Genomic DNA, 27,240 nt, shown 5'->3' on the forward strand with positions numbered 1-27,240 from the left:
CTGGCCTAGAAGATCTCATCATCTGAACTGCGCTGTAGGTTCATCTAAACCGCCTTTGGAAGCCGAAACTTTTGGTGGTGGAATGAAGTCAATCCGACGGTCGGTTTGTGAGATATGGTCTGCCCTAGTTTGATAATGAAGCCGCTAATGCTGATGCTGCTGATCTAGGGTTTTCTACTGCTGATATGAATCAGATTTATTGTACTATTTCTCTCTGCGGAATTATTGAAGATAAAAGAAGATTTGATCAAAGGGTTTCCCCACACATTGTGGGGTTTGTCCCTGGCTAGCCGCCACATCTTGTGTCTCTTGTCTTGGCTTGTTTTCTGTCAATGTTCTATCTGCACTTTACTTTATGTACATGTGATTGCTAATCGGTGGAATATAATAAGAAAAAGAAGTAAACTGTTATAAGCATAGAACATACCATAACTTAACATGGTATCGGAGCTGAGGTGAAGACAAAGCCCGAGCAAGAGCAAGAGCAATCATCGAAGAGAATATTGGCAAGGCTATCCTAAAAGAACTATGGGGTCCTCAACACTCTTTCCTGCTGAAGACAAGCTCCGTGAGAAAGCTGACTATCACGGATGGAAGATGTCTATCGATCTAACCCTTGAGAATCAAGGAGTGTTGGATCATGTGAGAGGCAATATTGTTGAGCCTCCATCAAATGCATCCGCTGCTACCTGGAACAAATGAAAAATGGAGAAGTCAAAACAATAGAAGATCATCCGGGACTCTATCGACAAGCACTTGGTGGCCTACATCTCTGCACTGGACACCTCCAAGGAAATCTACGATAGACTGGTGAGTTTATTTAAAGTTAATGATGCAAATCAAGTTTTGTTTCTTAGAAATAAGCTGAGGGAAATAAAAAAGGGTAAAGATGAAAGTATGCAAGCATACTTCTTAAGAATCACCGAGATCAAGAACGATCTCCTATCTATTGGGGAAACTATTACTGACAGAGAAATGACACTCACAACTCTTGGAGGATTGCCATTTGAATGGTATGTGTTCAGGACTACTCTTTTGAACAATAATGTAATTCCTAGTTTCGAGGAATTAATGGCTAGATGCATTCAAGAAGAAACAAGGGAAGAAGTGCAAGAAATGCCCATGCCTAAAGGTCCTCCTGCTGCCTTTTTTTCTCATGCAAAGAAAAGAAATAATTTCGGGACTAAATCAAAAGGAAAGGCTGGACCTAAGGCTAGAAGAAAATGACGATGTTACATTTGCGATAAAGCAAGTCACTATGTATGAGATCATGAGCATCATGATGAATGAGATCATGGACATAAAGGGCAACATGAGATCATGGACATATAGGATAGCATTATGATGATGCACACTAGTTTGAGCAACATTATGATGGATAAAATCATGGACATGGGCAGCATGATGATAATCATGATTAGAGAAGCATGGTACAATATGCAGTGGTGCAACTCGAAATCCCTCTGATGGCAATCAAAGGAATGACAAATTCAACAACAAAGGTAAGAGGAGAGTTGGGAATCAAGGAAGAGGACAAGCATTCAAGAAGGCTAGAAATTCTAGGATGTATTAAATGCACCTGACCTCAAAAGGAACCTAGTGTCCATCTTGGCAATGGAAGACAGAGGCTACAAGGTAACCTTCAGCAATGGCAAGGTATGTATATGAAAAAATAATGTTAAAGATGCATTTACTCTTGGGTTTAGTGTTGATTCATTATATCAGGTCGATGGAAGTCCGCTAGGTGTCATGTCTTGTGACACAACTCTTTAGTTTGAACTTTGGCATCAAAGGTTTGCCCACCTTCATTACAAAGCTCTACCCGATGTAAGACAGATGGTAACAGGGATGCCCGAATTCCAAGTAGAGAAAAAAGGTGTATATCCAGGATGTGCCAAAGGAAAGCTCAAAAGGGGACCATTCCCCTCAAGGCAAAGCAAGACCTCCGATATATTACAATTGGTTTACTCAGGCATACCTGAGGTTGGCATTAAGAGGGAGACTACTACACCACATACTCCTGAGCAGAATGGTGTGGTGGGAAGAAAGAACCACACGATGATGGAAGTTGTCCGGGCCATGCTACATGATCAGAGACTTCCAAAGTTTCTATGGGCTAAAACTACAATCACCGCCGTATATGTACAAAATCGATGCCCTCATCAAGCATTGGGTTCCTAAACTCCTGAAGAGATGTTCACCACCAGTCAAAGGGAAGTCGTGATTAGTCATGATGTCACCTTTGACAAAGATATGGTTCTCAGCAAGGTGGACAATCTGCTGACTTTGAGTAGCTCTCAAGAAGCCGACACCAGGGAACCGAAAGAAAAGGATGATGAATCAATGCCTGATGTAGAAGAACCCATGGATCCCATTGATCCTCATCCACATGAGCCTTCCTCTTCTAGGAAGAGGCCTTCATGGCTTAGGGGGATACTTGATGATGCTGAAGGACATGTTGCACCCTGAGGAACCTTCCATCAAAGTAAGAAACTTAACAGGTATCCGGGATACCTGACCATCATGAGCACGATCATACAAAATGAACCTTCATCATTCTCAGATGTCATCAAGCATTAACTATGGAAGGATGCTATGACCATAGAATATGAGTCTATTATGGAGAATGATGTCTGGGAAGTAGTTCCCAGACCTTGGACAAGACAATTATTACTTCAAAATGGCTTTACAAGATAAAGCATGCAGCAAATGGAAGTATGGAAAAGTATAAGGTTCATTTTGTTGCTCGTGGTTTATCCCAGAAGGGAGGTATAGACTATGATATTTGCACCTATTGCCAGATATACGACCATCCGCTTGATCATAGCCCTTGTGGCTTCACAAGGATGGAACCTACATCAGATGGATGTTAAGACCGCGTTCTTGCATGGTTCTATCAAAGAAGAGGTCTATGTGGAGCAACATGAAGGATTTGAGATTTATGATTGAAAATCTCATGTATGCAGGTTGAAGAAGGCTCTCTATGGGCTGAAGCAAGCACCCCGAGCATGGTATGAGAGGATCGATAGCTACTTGATGAAGCAGGGATTCACTAGGAGTGAAGCTGATCCTAACCTTTACTTTAAGGTTGAAGATGACAAGCCTCTCATACTGGTGTTGTATGTGGATGACCTCTTTCTAACAGGTGCAAACCCTCTCATTCACAAATGTAAGAGGGAGATGGCTTCTGAATTTGAAATGGACCAAGGACTTGAAGTGTGGCAGAAGCCAAGGGAAATTTTCCTATCTCAAGGAAAATATGTGGTAAATATATTGGAAAGATTCGGTATGATGGACTGCAAGCCTGTGACTACTTCGAGGATCTTAACTTTTAGAAGTTATATGGTAGTGATGTCGGACCAGACTTGGGAAATGCCTCTGAGTTTCAAAAACTCATTCGCATTGATGTTCTTGGTGAACCTCCGTCCGAACATATGTTTTGCAGTTAGCATTGTGAGCTCATATTTGGTTGAGCCTCACTGGAATGATGCCAGGAATCTTCTGAGATGTCTTCAGGACACAATCTCTCATGGATTAAGATACACTGCCGGAGATGTGAGACTACTTGGATATACTGATGTTGATTGGGCAGGCAGTGTGGTGGACCCTAAGAGCACTTCCGGGTACTGTTTCACCTTGGGATCTGCTTCGATATCCTGGATGAGCAGGAAGCAGAAGTCGATGGCTTTGAGCACCGTCGAAGCAGGATATATTGTTGCTAGCATAACCTCGTGTGAGGCAGTCTGGTTGCAAAAGCTCTTCAGTGAGCTGTTTGGATTTACATTGGATACCACTGTGATTCTTTGTAACAACCAAAGGTGGGATTCGATTATTGAGGAATCCCGTATTCGTCAATTGCTCCAGCAGATAGACATCATCTGGGATATGGTAAGTCGATGAGCAAGGAAGCTCCATCACATTAAGATGATGTACAGGTTGATACACCTTGTCAAAGCCCCGAGGAAAGATCTAATCTGTGATTTTCCCAAACGACTTGGAGTCGGCAAGAAACCCTTGTACAAGGGTCCTGCATGTTACATACATTGAGCTCTGGGAGCTCTGAGGGCTTGCGGTTCCTACTGGAGCAACACATGACCACATGGTGACTCACCCTCCCCTGGTGGTGCACACTGGAACAAGATGATTCGCTCTCTTGTGGGACAAGATGATTCGCTCTCTTGTGGAACAGGATGATTCGCTCTCCTGTGTAGCAGGATGATTAGTTCTCCTGTGAGGCCTGGATTGATGTGTTCTCCATGGCAGCCTGGATTGATGTGTTCTCCACGGCGATTGTAGCAGGATTGATGTGTTCTCCTGTGAGGACAGGATTGATTAGTTCTCCTGTTGAGGCATCCTACCCATGCAGTCTGGGACTCATGGGAAGTACCTCTCATCTGATCAATGAGCAGGGAAATGAAGTTAGGGACCATAGTAGTACCAATGGACGCATCGTTGTATCTACCGTACTCCCTACGCTAGGATGACCTCCATTGGTCTGGGATCAATGATACTGGTCTGGAACCAGTGGTAGGAGTTGTACCATACTATGACGCTGACTTCGGGTCGGTTGAGACTGGTCTGGGACCAGTGGTACATACTCCGAGACTGACTTCGTGTCAGTGCAGTATTGGTCTGGGACCAGTGAGAGTGGTACATACTATGACGCTGACTTCGGGTCGGTTGAGACTGGTCTGGGACCAGTGGTACATACTCCGAGACTGACTTCGTGTCAGTGCAGTACTGGTCTGGGACCAGTGAGAGTGGTACATACTATGACGCTGACTTCGGGTCGGTTGAGACTGGTCTGGGACCAGTGGTACACTCTCTGAGATTGCGATACTGGTCTGGGACCAGTGGTAGGAGTGGTACTTACTATGAAGCTGACTTCGGGTCGGCTGAGACTGGTCTGGGACCAGTGGTACGCACTCCGAGACTGACTTTGAGTTAGTGGAGGATGATACTGGTCTAGGACCAGTGGAGTTGTACTCACTATGACGCTGACTTTGGGTTGGTTGAGACTGGTTTGGGACTAGTGGTACATACTCTGAGACTGACTTTGAGTCAGTATGATACATCCTCGATCATTTCTTCTTCTTCATAATTCGGACAAAAGCAGAGCAGAACAGAACAATGCAAGAGCAGAGCAGAATAGAGCAAAATAGTACAGATCAGTGCAGGGCAGAGCAAGACAAAGCAGAACAGGCAGAATCGAGCAGAGTAGGGCAAGGGTTAGGCTGTACAGGGCAGTGCATTTGATGGATGAATAGTAACGACCGATAGACAGATTGCAGATGAAGTTCTCCATGGTTGAGAGGGAGTGTTAAAATTGGCAACCAGGGCAAAACTTCATGTGGGTCATCTTATTCATGGCTGATAATATTTTTATTAGATTCCTCTCGTCGAGAGGTGTAGGATTGATATAATGATCATCCGATTCCGATAAGTATTCATGGAGATATGAATTTATTTTGATTATGGAATTATTATCAAGCCGACCTACAACTCATGTAGGCTTAGAAGCCCAACAGTTGCATCTATTAACCCACCAACATTGTGTATAAATATAAGAGGACTTTTCCTCATTTGGACTCACTCATCTCATCACATCTCTCTCTCTCTCTACTGCGCAGAAATGAGTCTCTTCTCTACTGCGCTGAAATGGGTCCCTCTCTCACACATGTGAAGCCGGAAGCTGTTGAATTTGGAGCTGCAACTGCAGAAGTAAAGATTGGCTTGCGTGGCCTAGAAGATCTCCTCTTTGGAACTGCGCTGTAGGTTCATCTGAACCTCCTTTGAAAGCCGCAACTTTTGGTGGTGGAATGAAGTCAATCCGATGAACGGTTTGCAAGATATCGACTACCCTAGTTTGAAGCCGGAAACTGCTGAAACTGAAGCTGCAACTGCAGAAGTAAAGATTGACTTGCGTGGCCTAGAAGATCTCCTCATCTGAACTACGCTGTAGGTTCATCTAAACCTCCTCTGGAAGCCGAAACATTTGGTGGTGGAATGAAGTCAATCCGACGATCGGTTTGTGAGATATGGTCTGCCCTAGTTTGATAATGAAGTCGCTAATGCTGACGCTGCTGATCTAGGGTTTGCTACTGCTAATATGAATCAGATTTATTGTACTATTTCTCTTTGCTGAATTATTGAAGATAAAAGAAGATTTGATCAAAGGGTTTCCCCACACATTGTGGGGTTTGTCCCTGGCTAGCCGCCACATCTTGTGTCTCTTGTCTTGGCTTGTTTTCTGTCGATCGTTTAATGTTCTATCTGCATTTTACTTTATGTACATGTGATTGCTAATCGGTGGAATATAATAAGAAATAGAAGTAAACTGTTATAAGTATAGAACATACCATAACTTAACAAAGTCAATGTTAAATTATAAAGTGAAAATTGACTTTAGACGTAAAGTACAATGTAGATACTTTATTTAATGGGTGAGTTAAAAAAAAGAAAGTGAGAATTAAATGGACATTTATTCTCATCCCTTGATCTAAATGAATCTGAGCCATTAGATCTTAAGGTTGCCCAAAAGTCATTTAGGGAAACAGAAGGGGGAAAAGAAAACAGACACTGCATTCATTCTTCATGAATAGATTGGAGAAAGGAGGCTGAGAGTTGGATAAAAGTTCTGAAGGAGAAATTTGTTCCAAAAAGCTGAAGGAGTGATTTTTGGGCAAATTTAGGCACGGAAATCAAGGCATAGAGGACAACAGAAGGTACAATACGAACAATATTTAATCCTGTGAGCTGCATACCGTTCGAGAGAAGTTTTTGGATTTCTTTTGAAAAAAATCTGTACAGTATGAAATTCGTATAATATAGTTCATATAGTCTGTATTCGTACAATACATATTTTTAGCGTCAAGTGGGCATGGAAATCGAGGCAAGGTGGGCATGATTTTCAATGAGTTTTGGATTGAAGAGATAAGTTGCATTTTGCTGTTTTGTTTTGTCTACAAATGTATTTTTCCTGAACTTGAAAGATAAATAAATTTGAAGAGCTCTCTAATAGGTTTTCCCCAGAGAAGATCGAAGGGGTTTTGCCTGGGTCTAAGTTGACCAAAAATTTGTGTGTATTTTTATGTGTATCGCTGGTATGTTTATGTCCATATTTATTTTCAGCATGTGTTGACAGTCCCATGTGTTTTAATCTGAAAATTTCATTTCCAGAATTCTATATGTTGAATGTATGTTTATGGGAAAGGGCATTTAACTGAATGGGAGTGATAAGGTGAAATTAAAACTGGGTTGGGATTGCAGGAAACTTTTTAGTTATCAAATTTCAACATGGTATCAGAGGTACAGGTTGAAAATTGCAGTTTGAACAACAGACAATAGTTTGGGACAACAAACAGTGGTTTGGACAACAAACTGAATTTTTGGACAACAAACTCAGTTTGGACAACAAATTGATATTTTGGGACAGCAAGGTGAAATTTCACACAGACTGAACTTTTGGGACAAGAAGGTGTGTGGAAAGTTCAGTTCTCCATTTTCTTGGTTTTGTAAATTTTGGATGGCAGTCATGGCCATGTTCTTAAGGATAGAGGACAGACTGGATGGGATATCCAACTATGCTGTTTGGAAGGACATAATTCAGATAGTGTTTGAGGAGGCAACAGTTTGGGACAGTGTGCGGCAAGTTGTTGTACCTCCTACTCTTGTAGATGAACTTGCTGAATTCACAAAAAATAATGCAAAGGCAAAAAGGATTTTGATGGACAGTCTGAAGGATCATGTGGTTCCTTAGGTGAGAGGAAACACATGCATATTAGATGTGGACAACTCTAACCACTCTTTATCAGAGTACCAATGAGAGTAGGAAGATGGTACTCAAAGAACAATTGAAGAACATCAGGATGACAAAGGCTAAAAGTGTAGTTCATTATCTTGGCAGGGTCAAACATGTACGTGATGATTTGACTACTATTGGTAAGGCAGTTGCACCCACAGTGTTAGTCAGGGTAGCTGTAGCGGGACTTCCTAAGTCTTGGGAGGTCTTTGGAGATGCTATTACCTCTAGGGAGAATCTTCCCAATTGGGACAGATTTTGGGATGATTGTTTGCAACATGAGATACAGAAGACTAGTAGTGGTGGGCTGAAGATAGTAGATGAGGAGGATGTAGCCCTGACAGCTAGGGGGGAGAACAAAGGGAAGACCAAGAAAGGGGCCTCATCAGATGGGGCTAAGGGAAAAGAGAAGAAGAAGAAGAAAGATACAGATATGTCCAAAGTCAAATGTTGGGCATGTCAGAAGATGAGACACTACGCTGCTACGTGTCCTGAGAGGAAGAATAAGGGGAAAAAGGGTACTGCAGCTTCAGCAGAGGTGGAGTAGTTTGCTTCACAATTTGACAAGGACTTTGCATTTATTACTTCTACATCTAGTAGGAGTACATCATTCGATGTGTGGTACATAGACAGTGGGGCTTCCCGCCATATGACAGGTGCACGAGAGTTCTTTTCAGAGCTTGCAAAAAGGGCACTTGATATTGAGATTGTACTGGGAGATGACCGCACTGTGAGAGTTGTTGGTTCGGGGACTGTGACGTTTGAGAGGGAGTCTTTGCCTCCTTTGAAGGTCATGGATGTTTTGTATGTTCTGAGGATGAAGAAGAACTTGATTTCAGTGTCTGCTATGGAGGAGAAGGGGTTTGACGTCACTTTCTCAGGAGGGCAGGTATTGATGCATCCCAGGGGAGCTTCCATCACTTCTGCTAAAGTGATTGGAATCCGCTCTGGGAAACTATACAAGTTCAGTTTTCATTCGACAGGTTGGTGAGTAGCACATTTGGTGGCACTCACACTAGTACCACCTACAATAGAGACTTGTGCGAGTTATGACACTAGAGGATGGCACATATGCATCATAGAGCTTTGAGAGTACTCAGGGAGATCACTATTGGAGTTCTTGATTTCAGTGTCGAGCATTATGAGGTCTGCAGAGGACGTGCTTTGGGCAAGTACACCAAGTTACCATTCCCAGCGAGCAACAACAGATCTACAGGTATACTAGACTTTATTCATATTGATGTTAGTGGTCGTACGTCTCATGTGTCTTTGGGTGGTTATGAGTATTATGTTATATTCATTGATGACTACTCTAGGAGGACTTAGATATATTTCCTAAAGACCAAGGGTGAGGTCTTCGGTCGCTTTAAAGAGTTCAAAGCTCTTGTGGAGAAGCAGACAAGTAGGAAGATTCGAGTCTTGAGGTTAGACAATGGTGGTGAGTACACTGATGGTGGGTTTTCTGACTTCTGTGCACATGAGGGCATTAGGAGAGAGTTCACGGTTCCTTACAACCCCCAACAGAATGGGGTGTCTGAAAGGAAGAATAGAGCTATTGTTGGGGCTGCCAGAGTGATGATTCATGATTAGGGGTTGCCTTTGTTTTTGTGGGCTGAGGCTTGCAATACTGCTGTTTATCTTCAGAACAAGATTCCTCACAGAGTATTGGGGAATATGGCTCTGGAGGAGGCTTTCACTAGAGAGAAGCCTCATGTGGGACATCTTCGTATCTTTGGATGTCTCACATATTCTTATATCCCCAAGGAGCAGAGGACGAAGCTGGAACCCATGGCAGAGAAGGGTATCTTTATGGGTTACAGCAAGACTTCGAAGGCCTATTGGATCTTCATTCCTTCTAAACGGAGAGTGGTGATTAGGAGGGATGTGAAGTTCGAGGAGGAGAGGGCCTATCGAAGATCACAGGAGTATGATGAGAGAGAGTCACAAACTTCTCCTCAGTAGGGAGGTCAGGTACATGGAGTAGGACCTCAGGGTTCTGGATCGACTTGTACAGGAGGTATTTCAGTGTCAGTGACATCTGGGGCACCAGTGACGATTTCACCGAGCACTTCTTTAGGGAGTCCAGTGGTACAGAGTTCACATGGCACTTCAACTAACACATGCACAAGTGCTAGTACAGGTTCTTCGAGGACAGGTGCTGGTACAGGCACACCAGGGTCAGTTGGCAAACCTTAAGGTTCACCAGACTAGGGGGCAGAGGATGAGGTTCCCTATGGGGAAGCTTCTTCAAGGAAGAGGAGGCCCAAGTGGCTTCAAGACACGTTGAAGGAAGCGGAGTCTGTTGGTCCTCTGAAGAGGGTGAACAGGGAGGGTGTGCCACCTGAGCAGTTTTGCAGTTATGTAGCCAAGGCTACCAACATTGTTGACTCTGAGCCTGCTAGCTTTGAGGAGGTTGCTGTTGATTTGGGGTAGCATTGGATGTGTTCTAGCCACGAAAATTGGTGGAGAGGCTAAATCACATGAGATCTCCAATACCTAGAAATGGTTTGGGCAGATTCTAAACAGTTTGAGTGATATTAAAATAATTAATATTTTTAATGGAGTCCCTACATCTAAACTTAGGGAAAATAAAATATTGATGTGAATTAATAGAAAATTGTGTTAGAAGGGTCCAAAAGTCATGGATCAAGCCAGAGTTAATCTTAGCCGTTGATTAGGGACTTAATCTTGGCCGTTGAATTGCCAACAGGAAAAGTATAAGAGAAGGCTTGAGGGTCACTTGGAGAACACACCAAGTTGATCAAAATTTCGATTTTCTGGGGCAGGATTCGCTGAGGAAGTCGAAAGAGTGATCAAAGATTGTAGCTGAGGGGCATTGAATACAGAAGCAGAGAGGCAGAGATAGTACCAGGAGGATCAGCACAGAAGCCGAGAGAGAGGGATGCAGAGCCAGCCAGAGGTTCACGCAAAGGCAACTAGGAGCTGCGCAGTGCCTCAGAGAGCCAACGTGGGTGACACAGAGCCTTTAAGGGCTGACGTAGGGCCTCCAGAGGCTGACGCAGGGCAAGCCAGGGTGACGCTGGGCCGGAAAGCGCTGACTCAGTCAGTCCCTAGAGGTAGATCTTGGGGTTTTCGTGGGGCAGATTGGAGCTGGGAGCTGTCGGAGTGTTTATCCGGGGTTTCAGCCGGAACATCTGTCTCTAACTGAGAGGTACTACTGCCGAGATTATTCTCTGTTGGGTGAGCCGGTTTTGGCACTAGATTGTATTCTGAAACTGCTTAATAATTAAAACTCTTAGATAGCTGCACCGGTTTTCCAGCATTGGGTTTTTTCGGGGACATTGGTCCAAAAACAACGGTGTCACTTGTGTGCTTGTTTTGTTTCCTTCAGTTGATGATCTGTAATGTGTTGAGCATGTACTTGTATTTATTTACAGTGTTTACATGGTAAATAACTTGTTAATTAATCAGAACAAGTAGGTAGAAATAAATCAGAAAAGTACATGAAGGGTTTCTAACAGTTATACTTAGAAGTTCCAACAGTTGCCAGCCAGGAGGTATGGAGAGAGGCTATGGTGGAGGAGTATGCCTTTATCATTGAGAACAATGTCTGGGAAGTGGTGCTTAGGCCTGAGGGCAAGTAAGTTGTGACTTCCAGGTGGCTCTACAAGATCAAGCATGTTGCAGATGGCAACATTGAGAAGTTCAAGGCGAGGTTTGTGGCTAGAGGGTTCTCACAGATAGAGGGAGTTGACTATGATGAGACCTTCGCTCCCGTAGCTCGATACACTTCTATTTAGTCCCTTATTTCTATTACTGTAGAAATGGGTTGGCAGATGCATCAGATGGATGTGAAGTCCGCATTTCTGAATGGAGTTATAGAGGAGGAGGTGTATGTTGAGCAACCACAAGGCTTTGAGGTACTTGGGCGGGAGACCCATGTATTCCGGTTGAGGCGAGCACTCTACGGACTTAAGCAAGCTCCGAGAGCTTGGTATTCGAGGATTGATACTTACTTGCAGCAGATAGGTTTCGTGAAGAGTGATGGAGATCCGAAGCTATACTACATTGTTGTAGGGGATGATCCACTCATTCTTGTGCCGTATGTTGATGACTTGTTCATTACTGGGGCAAAGAGACTGATTAGTGGTCGCAAGGAGGATCTTTCTATGGAGTTCGAGATAAAGGACATTGGGGTGATGCAGTACTTTTTGGGGCTTGAGGTTTTCTATGGAGTTCGAGATAAAGGACATTGGGGTGATGTAGTACTTTTTGGGGCTTGAGGTGTGGCAGGAGGAGGGCCATATCTTTCTGGGGCAGGGGCAGTATGTTGTGGATGTGTTGAGCAGATTTCACATGGCAGACTGTAGACCCATGTCTACAGCTATGATCACCAACTGGAAGAAGCTTCATGCTTCAGATTCTAGTTTGGTGGATCCCACATTGTATAGGCAGCTTATTGGGTCCTTGATGTATCTGGTCAACACTAGGCTAGATATATACGTTGCACTGCCAGATATATACACGGTTCATGATTGAGTCTAGGAGGGTGCATTGGGTAGCTGCAAAGCACATTCTTTGCTACGTGCAAGGGACTGTTGATTATGGTCTGTGTTGAAGAAAAGTGTAACTAGGTTCGGTATTTGTAAATGTAATTTTGATCTTTGTACCTATCAAGAAAAATAAATATTATTTTTGTAAATTATATGAATGAGTTTCTTGCTCATTCCATAGGTCTAGAAAAGTCAAATAATCAAGATCATGTTAAAGAGCTCTTCTTGAGGATGTATGTAATGAATATAGGTCCAACTTAGTGTCAAGTAACTCTCCAGGTCTCCAAGACAAGTGCAATCCTCCAAAGAAGAAGTCTGCCAACTAAACAATGAGAAAGACAGTCATGTCGGCCTCAAAGCACTTACATATGTCAAGTCGGCTCAAAATTGGTGTCACAACAATCTACTGTAATGTCGGCTTGATATGGAAGACATGATCACTATATATATAAGACTAAAGATCACTGTTGAAAAAGAAGATGGAACTCCTTAGAGAATCTTGACACAACGAAGTATAACAACGTGACTATATCTCACTATCTTGGTGATGGAGAATGATACTATGCCTATGATCACGATCTCAACGCAATTACAGTCTCAGCCTCTCCAACGTAGTCACATAAATTGTAGTCATTGTAATTGTGGATGGAGCTAGACACTCTCGACATATACACACACCTTAGATCACTCTAAGACTTCGTATGATACAGGAAGATAGTATCTCTGTTAGGATATTCCGACACATAGGAAATAGTTAAGTATAACTTGGTCTAGTATAGATTTAGGTAAAGTGTGTTTCTTTACTATGTACATTTTGTAACTTACAATCCGACGGTCACGATATGTAGTGATTTGACGGTTCATTCTCTCCTCGGTATTACCGACACTTGATCCGTGGCTTAACCCCTGATTGGTCCATGATCTCTATTTAAAGAGCATGGAGGGTCATTTGTAGGTTAACCGTTCATGAGAGAAGCTTATGTAAATTTTCATTCTTTTATTAATAAATTGCCTGAAGTGGCCGCGTTGGCTCAGGCCGTGGACTGTTTCCCTCTTTGAGGGTTTTAACCACATCAAAAGTACTGGTGTATTGATCTGCGATCTGTTTGTGAGCGGTGTCCTTTGGTGTTCTATCTGAGGAACTTACCCTGTAAATTCCTACATGGTATCAGAGCTATTTGAGGGCTGCGTCTGTTGGTGATCCAAATCTGAAGTCGGTAGAACTGCATCCGACTACCGTTTCCTAGATCTACTATTTCTGACTGCTTTCGGGCCGAGAGGACTGCTCTGTTGTGTTGGGAGCATCTGTTCCAGTGATGAACCCCTTTCGTTTCACGCGAAAAGATTTCTGGTAGCCCTAGCTGCGTCATTTTTAAGATCTGGAGGTATACAGTGTTTATTTGCAATTTACAATTATTTTCTCTCTGTTTATTTCGGTTTTGGTTTATTTAACCTTTTTTATTACCGGATCTATACCTTTCATTTTTGCGTATGCTCTTTGCCCCGCGATTCTGTGCGATCTGGGCAAATCAGAAACAGAAAGGAAGGATTTTTCTCATGCGTATGCTCTTTTCCGCTGTGCCTTAGTGTGATCTCGGAAAATCAGAAACATTGAGGAAAATATTTAGTTTCCGGCTAAAGCTAACTTCGAGTTGCAAGGTTCATTTTTTTTGTATGTCCGTGTTGGGTTTTGTGTTTTTTGTTTTGTAGGGAAAAAGAGCTTTCTCAAAGCAAGCACGCAACCCAAAGCTTCAACCCCTCTCTCTCTCTCTCTCAAACTTTTTGTATAGCTCACTTGGTCCAAAGCTAATTTTTGAGAGCAGAGGTCTTGAGTTCAAATCTCCTTTTTGTGGGGGGCGGATTTTTCATTTCCGCACATTCCCGCACTTCGTCGGCGACTTCATCAAATTTTCTTCAAAAAGCCATAACTTCTTCATCCGAAAGCCGTTTTCAGAACCGTTTTTTTTGAAACAGCCTAATTTTTCGAGATCTTTCCATTGGAACACTTAGTTTCAGCATCTATAGTTTCAGTTTCTGTTAAAATGGAAAGTCCATGCCAAGTTATTCTTGACAGCACCAACTACTTCCAATGGTGGTCCTACATTGTGGATTTACTTAGAAGTAAAGGTCTCTACAGAATAGTCACAGGCCAAGAAACCAAACCGAAAGATGAAGATAAGGCAGCTAAATGGGAAAATAGGCAAGACCAAGCACGTGGGTTGATAGGGATGTCTATTTCTCCAGATCTTAGATTCCATATTGCAGAACTTGATGCTCCTGATGAAGCAATGAAACAGATTACTAAAATATTTGGAATTAAAAATGAACTTAGAGCCCATCAACTTGAAAATGAGTTGCTTACATTGGACCCCAATAATTTTTTTTGCATTGAAGATTTTTTGTCCAAGTTCAAGACCCTTAGACTTCTCTTGGAAGGTGTTAAGGTTAAGAAAGAAGATAGTAACCTTATCTATTCCATTCTTACTAAGTTGGGACCAGCCTACTCTGTGTTCGTTTCCACCTTCCATTCTATAAGAGAAGCCTTCATTTCTCAAGGACAAGATGACAAGTCCCCTTCCTTTGATTCTTTTTGTGATTCTTTAATAAGAGAACAAGAAAAACTCTTACACCTTGGTCTTCTTAATCTTGGAAACTCTTCTAAGAAAGCGTTAGCCGCCCAGCAGCAACCAAATCCAAAGAATCCTAAGAAGTTGTATCCTAAAAAGAATGGTCCTAAACCAAACAAGGGTCCTAAGCAATTTCAGCCTCAAAATGAAAAATCATTTCAACAAAATGATAAGGCAAATAAAAACAAAGGGAAGAAGACTGATAGACATTGCAACTTTTGTAATTGAGATGGCCACTTAGAATCCAAATGCTTTAAAAAGATGGAAGCCTTGGAAGCAGCAATGAAGAAGCATAACATCCATTTGGAGCACTCTTCAACTTCAACTTCATCTTCAGGAATGGCACTTTCTGCATGTGGTTGTCAAGCATCTCGGTCTGGCTATGCATTAAATGTATCTTCTTCTTCTCATTCTCATGAGTGGCTCGTTGATTCTGGAGCTTCTTATCACATGGCCAAAAACAAAGCCATGTTTTTTTCTTTAAATGATTGTAACACCAAAAATATATATGTTGGTGATGATAGATCTCTTAGTGTTGTAGGGACTGGAACTGTTCATATAGACAATGGTCAGTTTAATGATGTATTATGTGTTCCAACCTTATCCTGCAACCTTCTATCTGTATATCAGATAACTCATTCAGGTGAAGGTAAAATCGTTGAATTTTCACCTCACGATGTTGTAATTAAGGACGTAAGAGATCCTAAACAGATTTTAGCTATTGGCATTGCTGATGATTCTACAAGGTTGTATAAGTTTCACAACTTTGGGTCATCAAATCTTCCCTCAGTATTTGTTGCTCATAACGATGAAGTGAGCAAACTTTGGCATGAGCGATTTGGTCACTTAAACTATCGCTCTCTTCAGAATCTATGTAAAGAAAATATGGTGACAGGTCTTCCAATGGTATTAAGAAATCCCTTTATGGTCTCAAGCAAGCTCCTCGAGCTTGGTATGCCAAAATGGATAACTTTCTTTTAGAAAATGGCTTTTCTAGGTGTCATTCTGACAATACTGTCTACACCAAGAAAGTGGGCAAGTCTCTTATCATTCTTGTTCTTTATGTTGATGATCTTATCTTGACTAGTAGTGATCCCAACCTTATAAACCATGTGAAGACTAGCCTTAAAAGGAAGTTTGAAATGACAGACTTAGGACACTTACATTATTTTCTTGGTCTTCAAGTCTTGCAATCCAAGGAAGGTATTTCCCTTTCCCAGTCCAAGTATGCCTGTGATATTCTACGCCATTTTCACATGGAAGACTGTAAGCCAACCCCTTCTCCCTTTCAGTCTGGAGTCAAATTTTCAGCCACTTGTACTTCTCCTGAAGTTGATGCTACCTTGTACCGTCAACTTGTAGGAAAACTTTTGTATCTAACCCATACTCGTCCTGACCTTTCCTTTGCTGTTGGCCTTGTTGCTCGGTTTATGCAAAACCCATGTGAAAGTCATTGGAAAGCAGCTAAAAGAATACTTCGTTATGTTCGAGGTACAGTTTAGTTTGGGATTCATTATAGTGCCGAAGCAGCTCCTCTATTGGTTGGTTTCACTGATTCCGATTGGGCTGGTGACCCTGATGATCGGAAGTCTACTGCAGGTTATGTGTTCACTCTTGGTTCAGGACCTATTACATGGGCTTGCAAGAAACAAGGTGCCATTTCTCTTTTTTCAGCAGAAGCAGAGTATCGTGGTGCCGTAGAAGCTAGTAAGGAAGCCTTGTGGCTTCGTCAGATCCTGTCAGAGTTTGGCTTTCAGCAGCAACATCCGACTACACTTTGGTGTGATAATCAAAGTGCCATTCAACTATGCAAAGATCCAGTCCAACATCAGCGCAGCAAACACATTGAACTGCACATGCACTTCATCAGAAAGCTCATTCACGACCATGTTCTTGAAGTACAATATTGTTCAACAGATGATCAAGTCGCATACATCTTTACAAAGGCTCTCACAGAGGCGAAGTTAACTAAACTTCGATTTATGGTTGGAGTCCAGGAAGTTGTCACTAAGTGGGGATAGGCTCTAGTGCCTCCTTCCTTCTCCTATTGTGTCATATTTGTAAATCCTTCAATCCTATCCCAAGTTGTTCTTAAGGGGGGATGTTAGGATATTCCGACACATAGGAAATAGTTGAGTATAACTTGGTCTAGTATAGAGTTAGGTAAACTGTGTTTCTTTACTATGTACATTTTGTAACTTACAATCCGACGGTCACGATATGTAGTGATCCGATGGTTCATTCTCTCCTCGGTATTACCGACACTTGATCCGTGGCTTAAAACTCGATTGGTCCATGATCTCTATTTAAAGAGCATGGAGGGTCATTTGTAGGTTAACCGTTCGTGAGAGAAGCTTATGTAAATTTTCATTCTTTTATTAATAAATTGCCTGAAGTGGCCGCGTTGGCTCAGGCCGTGGACTGTTTCCCTCTTTGAGGGTTTTAACCACGTCAAAAGTACTGGTGTATTGATCTGCGATCTGTTTGTGAGCGGTGTCCTTTGGTGTTCTGTCTGAGGAACTTACCCTGTAAATTCCTACAATCTCAGTAATACAAAACAGTGATATACTCTATACATGATCTAGGTTATACAAAACAGTGACACATAGTGACAGAATCTCGATATGATTTCGCTGAAAATCTCTGTCTCGGTGCTCAGTGCTCAGTGAAAAACGATGTCTTGGTGCTTGATGAAGACTCTTGTTTCGGTGCTCGATGAAGACACTTTGTCTTGGCTTAACTATGATCACACCATAATGCACAATGTACTCTATCTCGGTATAATCGTGATCCCACATACTATCTCAGAACATTTTCAATGGAGTGATATTTGCGCATACCTTTGTGTCTCAGCCAATGTTGCACACATCGCGATCGGGATTTAATCGGCGCCGGGAAAAAATCGGAAAAATCGTTAAAATAAAATCGGGAAAAAATCGGGAAAAAATCGGAAAAAATCGTTTGGCACAAAAATATTCATTTTTTTTCATTTTTTTTCAATTTTTTTAATATCTAAACCATCTACAACATAAAATAAATACATTGACACATAAATATGATAAAAAAACTAATATATAAGATGTTCAATATCATTTCTAGCGCTAAAATCACACATAACATTGAATCATGTCCTGAATAGTAAGTCCTGAGTCCCAAGTCCAACTCAGCCTCAAAATATCAACAAAAAATATGATAATGTATCTCATCATGTCATAATGTCATATACAATAAAATGAAAGTCTAATCCTATTGATTTCCTCTGCCCCTCTTGCGAGAATATGGCACAGCTTTCTCTTTCCCTCTAGATGTAGAAGCTGGTGCCTGTGGTGGTGGAAATGGCAGTGGAGTCTGACGTGCTCTAGAAGCTGAAGAACTAGTAGTAGCAGCTACAAGAGGCTGAGGTGGACGGAGACCACGTCCTCTACTGGTGGTAGTGGTAGCCCGGGTAGCCCGGGTAGGCGGTGTCACCTCCTCCTCCTGCTCCTCCAACTCCTCCTCCTCCTGCTCCTGCTCCTGCTCCTCCTCCTCCTCCTCCTCCTCCTCCTCCCCCTCCTCCTCCCCCTCATCCTGCACTAACCAATCCTCAGTGGGATCCATGAGAGGCCTCTCGGTCTCAACCCTCCATTCAGCAGTGGTGTCAATCCCATCCAATGAGATGGCTTCCGTATCAGGTGTCTTCTCTAGTTGTTTCACCCACAATCGAAGATTGTAGTAGACATAGACCATGTCATTAAGTCTATGGGACTCCAACCTGTACAAAGTTCATGAAATAATAAATTAATAATTAATATTATAAAAAAAATATTGTTTAAAACTTTAATGAATTCAAAAATTTATTTGGAAATTTGCAATATTTTAAATGTTTAAGTGTTAACCTATTGCGCTTCTTGTTGTGTATTTTTTCAAATACACTCCAATTGCGCTCACATCCCGAGGAGCTGCATGTTTGGCTGAGGATGCGCACGGCAAGATTTTGCAAAAGGGGTACTCTGCCACCATACATCTTCCACCATGCGTCTACAACAAAATTACAAAGAAAATTTTAAATAAACATAAGAAAAAAATGGAATTTGAAGAAACAATGAAATTTGAAACAAAGTTACAAAGTACATACTACAAACTAAAAAATACCTGGGATTTTAACCGTCCTATCATTGATAGCCATCTCAAAGCCAAATGTGCCACCTGACAACTTATATTGCTCAATTTGTCTAGAGACCTCCATACGTTCTTCTGGAGTTTTCACCATCTTCTGGACACAGGTTAATAATCCTTCCACGACCTCAACATCAAAATTAAACCCACATGCATAAGAAAATGCAGGGTTCAGGAAAAGGCCAGCAGCATGAATGGGACGATGGAGTGTGTTGTTCCATCGCTCATCAATGACCTTCCATAGAAGGAGTTGTCTCTGGAACCCATCATCTCCCTTGTCATCATAGTAGGACCGAATGGCTTCTTTGGCCCTATCCATGGCTTCATACAAATAGCCCATTGCGGGCTTCTCACCATCTACCAACCGAAGAACCTTTACCAAAGGTTCTGTGACAGCGCACACCTCCTGCACTCCCGCCCAGAAGTCTTCTTGGTATGAAACAAGTCTGCAGACGGCCTCTCCTTCTGGTTTGCGGCTCATTGGCGAAGAACGCCACTCCTCTGAAACAAACATTCTCTTCAAATCCCACATAGAATTCAAGAGGGATTGAAGAGATATGAAACTCGTCGCAAACCGTGTAATGGCGGGGCGCACCAACTCTTTGTTGTTGGTGCATTTTCTCATCAAGCTAAGCACAGATGTGTGATTGTAAATAAATTTTGTGATGGTTTTTGATGAGTCAACAGCCTCTTTGACAAAGGGAATTTTCCCTATGTCCTCTAACATCAAATCAATACAATGGGCAGCACAAGGTGTCCAAAATAAAGTAGGATGCCTGTCCATAAGCAATCTACCAGCAGCAACATAATTTGCAGCGTTGTCCGTTATGACTTGGACAACATTTTCTGCACCCACCTCCAAAATAAACACATCCAGCAAATCACATAAATTTTTTGCATCTTTGATTTGATGAGTTGCATCAACAGATTTGATAAACATAGTCCCCAAGGGACAACTAACCAAGAAGTTTATAAGGGTTCTCCCCTTTTGGTCAGTCCAACCATCTGACATAACAGTGCATCCTGTTTGTGCCCATGATGCCCTAAAATCCTCCAATCTTTGGGTGCAGTCACGCTTTTCATCTTGAAGAAGCCGGCCTCTGAAATCATGAAGAGAAGGGAGTTTGTACCCCGGGCCAACACTGGCAACAGCATCAAGAGTAGGTTGGAAAAATGGATTATTCCTTATAATGCTGAAAGGAATATCACTCCAGAGGAGAAATTTTGTCATCAACTTGTCAGCTTTTTCTTTTTCAGTTCTTTTCATCATTGAACCGATAGTTGGTTGTGAACCAAGTGTGGTTCGAGGAACAAAATATGATGATGCAGCAAACGGATTGACTGACGCTGCAGTAGAACCTGTGCCACTTGGCCCACTTCCTTCAACTGACCTTCTTAGTTGCCTTTTGAGTTCTTCTTTGGCGTCTCTAGTGTGCTCTAATTCTCCCAATGCTCTCATGGCTTTTTGGATAATTTCAGCATTTGTCTTTAGACAGGGCCCCACATCACGTCCAGGGATTTGTGCAAGGTGGAACTTCAACCTGTACACCCCCCCGAATATTTCCTTTCCACACAACTTGCAAATCAAGTTTTGTCTATCATTCGGAGTTTTAGGGTCACCATATTCCCAGAAAGGATCCAATTTCCTTGGCATGTTTGTTTTTGAATTTTGAATTTGCAAACCTATGGAAAAATAAGGATTAGGAAATAGGAATTTAGGATTACATAAATGATAATAGTAAATAGTAAATACAAATTACAATTTAGCATTTGCAAAATTACAAGCTAATTATTTCCAAAATCCCAATTTCTAAACCCAAAAAACAATGAAAAATAAAAAAAAATAAACAATGTTTAAAGAAAATGAGAAAATAAAAAACAAAAATTGGTTCTCATAGTCATAACAAATAACCCATCCCAAATCAATGAAAAATTTCCAAAAATTCTTTAAAAACAATGAAAAACAAAGTTTTTAGAGAACCAAAACAAAAAAAAATTAATCTACATACCTGGTTTATGGACAAATTCGCGATCTTGGCTTGGATTCCTCCTAAAATCGGCTCCCACAAGCGACGGCAACCCTCTCCCTCCCTTCTTCTCCTTCTCCTCCTTCTCCTCCGCGGCGGACTGCTGAATGAATAAAATAAAAATCGAATTTCCATATAAAACGCCCGCTGCCCCCGTGCCCGGCGATTTTTTCCTTAAAAATCGCGATTTTTTCGATAAAAATCGTTAAAAAAAATTTCCGCCGATTTTTTGGATAAAAATCGCGATTCGAATCGTCATTTTGAAAAAATCGCGATTTTCCGATTTTATCGCGATTAAATCGCGATGTGTGCAACACTGGTCTCAGCCTCCACATGATCACGTCTTCGCATAGTCAACACAGTCATAACATAGATCAAACGCAGTCACAAGTATCGGCTCTCAAGAATTCAGTGCTGACATAGTTGTGGCAGGGAAGATCTTGATGCAGGGAGGCATAGTCACAAGTTTATACAACTCTCATGATTTTCGTGGATTTAGGTGTAGATCACATATACACAGAGATCTCGTTGGTATGGTGAAAACCTTGATGAAGGTTCAGTGATAGTATTACAACAACAAAGATGATGTCAGTGAAACAATGAAGCAACAATAATGATATAATTGTTATAATGAATATCTCTGTGAAGATGCATTAATGAAGACTTTAGTAAAGCTATTGTAATGATGATGATCTTAGCAAGATGATTGGTGTCTTGGTCTTGGAGTGATATTAGAAGTCGAGGGTCATGGTCTTGGTGTTCATCATTTGGAATATCTATAAGAAGAATTTTGTGCAGGTTTTCCTCTCCAAGAGCAAGAGGTTTTGGCCCTGGCAAAATGCCAACACTTCTGTTCTTGTCTCATTGTTTTGGTAGCTATTTGATGAATTAGAGAAGACACACTAAAGAATATGCTAATAAGCAAAAATTTAAATACATCTCAAATAGCTATCATGCAAGAAGAATCTCATTAACTCTAATTGCCCTAGATTCTTCACCAGCTTGGACTATAGGCGGGGAGATGGAGTGAGTTTGGTAGGTTACACAGATGTAGATTGGGCAGGCTGTGCTTTTGACAGGAAAAGCACTTCAGGTTGTTGCTTCGGATTGGGTTCGGCAGTTGCGTCGTGGTTCAGTCGAAAGCAAAAGTCAGTTGTTTTGAGCTCTTCTGAGGCTGAGTATATGGCTTCTAGCCAGGCTAGTTGTGAGGCCATTTGGCTTTGCAAGTTGTTGTATGGCCTACTTAATCAGGAGTTGAGACAGTTGATTATTCACTGTGATAATCATAGTTGCATTAAACTCATGGAGAATCAAGTGTTTCATGATAGGTCAAAACACATTGACATCAGATATCATTTCATCAGGGACTATGTTCAAAAGGGGGTAGTGAAGCTGGAGTATATATCAACAAATGAGTAGGTGGCCGATTTTCTCACAAAGTCCTTGCCAAGAGGCAAGCATGTCCATTTAAGGGGCAAGATGGGTGTGGTGAGAAATACTTTCCTCTATAAGAGGGAGTGTTGATTTTTAATATATCTTGGACAAGTGGTTTCCCATGGGTTAGTCTCTACCTAGGGAAAAGTGTCCAAAATAATTCTTTTCCTAAATGTGACTTTATAAAGTGAAAGTGACTTTATAATTAGTCAAGTCAATGTTAAATTATAAAGTGAAAAGTGACTTTAGACATAAAGTATAATGTTGGTACTTTATTTAATGGGTGAGTTAAAAAATAGAAAGTGAGAATTAAATGCACATTTATTCTCATCCCTTGATCTAAATGAATCTGAGCCATTAGATCTTAGGGTTGCCCAAAAGTCATTTAGGGAAACAAAGGGGGAAAAGAAAAGACAAATTGCATTCATTTTTCATGAGCAGATTGGAGAAAGGAGGCTGAGAGATGGAGAAAAGTTCTAAAGGAGAAATTTGTTGCAGCAAGCTGAAGGAGTGATTTTTGGACAAAGCTTGGTACAAAAATCAAGGCATAGAAGACATCAAAAGGTACAATACGAACAACATTTAATGCTGTGAGTTGCACGCCGTTCAAGATAAGTTTTTGAAAAAAATCCATACAGTCCGTATGGGATTCGTATAGTACAAGCTGTATCCGTACAATACATATTTTCAGCTTCAAGTGGGGGTGAAAATCGAGGCAAAGTGGGCACAATTTTCAAGGAGTTTTGGGCTGAATATATAAGTTGTATTTTGCTGTTTTGTTTTGTCTGCAAATGTATTTTTCCTTAACTTGAAAGATAATTAAATTTGAAGAGCTCTCTAACAGGTTTCCCCGGAGAAGATTGAAGGGGTTTTGCCTAGGTCTAAGTTCACCAAAAATCTGTGTATTTTTGTGTGTGTCGCTGGGCTATTTATGTCCATATTTATTTTCAGCATGTGTTAACAGTCCCATGTGTTTTAATCTAAAAATTTCATTTCCAGAATTCTATATGTTGAATGTATGTTTATGGGAAAGGGCATTTAACTTAATGGGAGTGATAAGGTGAAATTAAAACCGGGTTGGGATTGCAAGAAACTTTTTAGTCATCAAATTTCAACAGGAAGGCTTGGAGGATTTCGTCTTGTTCTTGGTTATTGGTTTGGTTGTTCTCTTGATGTTGTTATTTCTGATGTAGTGATGAACATTGAATTCTCTCTTGAGTCTTACATAAGGAAAGGGGCGCACTCGAACACAACGACGAGTCGACTTGAGGTTGGAGGGGCGTCGACCCAAAGGCAAGACCACCCAACGTTCATGCTAAGGCGCATATAAATGAAGGAGAGGCACATGGTGGAGAGAAAGCAAGGAAGTTCACACAACAAAGGAATAATAGAATTGCAAAGTAAGGGTGTAGGTCACTAACAAATAACACAACTAAAGGGAAGTTGCAGGTAGGCAAGTGAGGCTTGCCCAAGCGAGCCAGGACGTGCAGGAGTTCATGATTTCTATTTAGGGCTGGTTTCTGATTTGGCTAGTGTGTTGGTTTAGGGTTTCTGGTTTGGTCAAGGTGCAAGCCTTGGGTTGTGCACGACTTTTGGAAATTTGAAGCTTTAGTAAGTGTGTTGGGTTGGCTAACGACTGCCCAATCTTGTACACCCAAAATTGAGAAAATCCTACCATGCATGAAGAACCCAAACATAAAGGGGCAAAAATGTGAATTTTCCCAAATTTTTAGGAAGAAGGAAGGGGTTCAACTTTTTAAGGTTGGCTTAAATTGCTATAACTCTATTTTTTGACTATGTTATACTCATCATAATGATACATTATTTATAGTAGTCATTCACCTTAAATTTATGTCAAAGTAGTGTTGGATCAATGAAGAAATGACAAAAGCCCCTAATAGTCATGATGAACTAAGGTAGCCATGACAAAAAATGTTTCTTTCCCAAAACCATAAAGCATAAGCCTTTTGTCCATCGAGACATGCTAAACAAAAAACGCTATGTTGCCAGGAAACGTGGGTGCGGGGACGGGTGCATTATTTTTTAAAACAGGGTGCGTGGGTTTGTTAGGGGTATATATATATATGTATATATATAACTATGTTGCACGAAACTTTTAAGAACCCAGAGTTTTGGGACGTACCCGTACCCGAAACTCAGCGGAAACTCTATCATCATGTAATCATCTATCAGAGTTAATATAAACTTGGTTTTCCTTCTAAATTGTCATTTATGAGTCTTATTCCCTTTTTTTTGCAAGATACTGTGTTATTCACTTATTTATAATTTTTTTTATATATATAAACATATATGATGTTTCAGACGACATTTCAACTGACGTTTCCATTTTTGGGAGGTGATGTTTTTAAATGTACCCATTTCGGAAACTCCGGAACATTTAAGTGATTCGTGCAATTTAGATGTCATGCCCATTCTCAAACACATTTGTAACAGGGTGCTGCTACACAATTTTGCACAATTTTGACTAAGGAAGAGAACCCATCATTTTCGACTTAGGGACTTAGGAGGCAATTCAACTTAATTTGGTTGCTAGTGGAATGTGGGGGCCACCCACATGGGAATTCGAATAGCTTGGAGGGAAAGTCGAATAGGTGGATGGAGGGGCCCACATGAGGCAAGGGAGGCCCAAGGAGTTATAAGGAGGGAGCAGCTCTCATTTTGGGATTCATTCATACATCTTGCAAACAAAATCACTTGACTGTTCACTCTGCTGTTTAGCTGAGTCAACTGGTTGTTTAGCCACGAATCTCTCAAGCGGGAGATTCAACCTCTACTTTGGGGGACCATCCATGCCCGCCCTAGAGAGGCAGTTCTACAAGGATTTCAGGAGTTCCGGGGCAGTGACATAGCACCACCAACCAGCACAGAGCAGGGAGTGCGTATTTTTGGGCAGCCAGAGAATACGTAGAGGGAGATAGAGGCCAACAGAGATCAAATTGTTTGCCGGAGAGTTAGAGAGTTGAGATAGCAGCAATAGACCAACATTCTTGTTAGTTTTACAGCGAGCAGAGCCAACATTCCAACAGTTCGAATTGCTGGGCTAGGGGACAGCGTAGAGGCCACTCAATAGTTTTTTGTGGAGCTTAGGAGCAGGTGTCTTAGGCCAAGAGCTCACTCGGGAAGTCAGGGATTGGATAGAAAGGGTCAGCCCAACACTTTGGGGGCATTTCCGGGAGGATTTACAGGTAGTTTCTAGCAGGCTGAGTTTTGCAGTTGCAACTGAGGTTGGGCTCCAAGGGGGTCGAATTTCAGAAGTCTAAACCAGCCAAAATCCTTTCTGGGTTTTCTGGGTTTTTGACAAGGATCCCAAATATAAAGTTTCATAATTTTCTGAGCACCGAAGGTGGGGTTTTAAGTAGTATCTTTGCAGCAAACAGTGTAGAATTGCGGGGGGTCAATTTTGGGAAGTCCAAATCGGGCCAAACCATTTCTGGGTTTTGGCCAAGGAGTTTGTGGCCGAGGTTTCATCATTTTCTCAGCACCGGAGGAGGAGTTTTTTGCAGTCCCTTTCCAGGAAATAGTGAAGTTTTTTGGGTAGCGTAGAGCATTAAAGGAGCAACCATTTCCAACATTTGAGATCATTGTATTATCACCTAGGTTCTGTCATGCTTGCCATTGAGGCAAGTCCAGGTGCATTCCTCCATACTATTGTACTTGCTCCATTGATTAATAAAATGGCTCAACTGGTTCTTAATTCCAGTGTTTTTATGAGTATTTGCTGATTGTTTAAAATTTTTGTGCTTTAAATCATTTTTGCTTTGAATATCACTATTTATTTAAGTTTGGAACATTACATTAGTGTCAAAGCATGATCTTGGCCCAGTTGTGAGAAATAGCGAGAAGATCATGGAAGCTTTGGGTATGAGTGCACAGTGACGGGTAAAATCAAAGACAAACCCATGGCTCAAGGGAAATCTAGTATGCAGAAATTTTGGGGTAAAATTCATTGGGACGATGAGAGGTTGGCCAGTTGAGGAGGGTGACAGACCAAACCCATCCTCACCCTTACAACAAAGACGTTAGAGGTGAGCAGGTCGTGGGGGTGCAACTATCTACATCGTGTGGGGAACGTCGACCAAATCAGGGCACCAGATCTCCTGAAAAGGAGCAGACAAGACAAAGATGGCTAGAGGGTGAGACCAGGGGGCAATTTTGCTGGTGGAGACTTGACTTTAGATATCAGGATCCTGAGGAGGAGGTTGAGCATTATGCTGAGAGCCCACAGGAGGGTGAGGAGAACATCGATATACTCGGTGTGGCGCAGGAGTTACCTTTATTAGAGACCTCTTTGATAGCCCCAGTTGACACCCTGGTGGATAGGATAAAGCCTACTCGCATAGAGCCATTTGTTGAGGGGGTGCCATCCCTGGACGAGATGCCAACAGTCGCTGAGGTATCTGGAGCCGTGATCGAGTTTACAGGTGATAGATGCCCATGACAGTTCCATCAGTTTCAGGTCGACCTTCTAGCATTAAAAAGGAAGGCCGCATTAGTGCGAGAGGCGATTCTGCAATAGAATGAGGAGCTGGAGGGCATGAGAGCAGTTTGTGCTGAGTCCACGACCAAATTGACTCACGTTGGGGAGCAGTTAGATTCCCTATTGGTGCAGCTAGAGTGCACGTTGGAGCATGAGAGCAGCCCTCTTCGGGCATACATAGACG

At 41.8% G+C, this 27,240-nt stretch overlaps 2 protein-coding genes across 4 annotated transcripts in view; one reads left to right on the forward strand and one right to left on the reverse strand.

The window, feature by feature from the left end:
* The window catches only part of KAPP (kinase associated protein phosphatase), a 290,614-nt gene that overhangs the window by 229,503 nt on the left and 33,871 nt on the right, over positions 1–27,240 (forward strand). The gene's annotated exons all lie outside the window — the stretch shown is intronic.
* LOC149169008 (uncharacterized) lies at positions 17,999–19,929 on the reverse strand. Its single transcript, XM_089427006.1, has 3 exons — positions 19,074–19,929; positions 18,818–18,959; positions 17,999–18,693 (listed from the first exon to the last, which is right to left on the reverse strand). The coding sequence occupies exons 1-3, from the start codon at positions 19,879–19,881 to the stop codon at positions 18,189–18,191; spliced, it is 1,455 nt and encodes a 484-aa protein (XP_089283132.1). The 5' UTR covers positions 19,882–19,929; the 3' UTR covers positions 17,999–18,188.

The sequence above is a fragment of the Pinus tabuliformis genome, chromosome 4_2 (genome assembly GCF_031772625.1).
Source record: "Pinus tabuliformis cultivar Carrire ecotype Pingquan chromosome 4_2, CPIR1, whole genome shotgun sequence".
Classification (NCBI taxonomy): Eukaryota; Viridiplantae; Streptophyta; class Pinopsida; order Pinales; family Pinaceae; genus Pinus; species Pinus tabuliformis.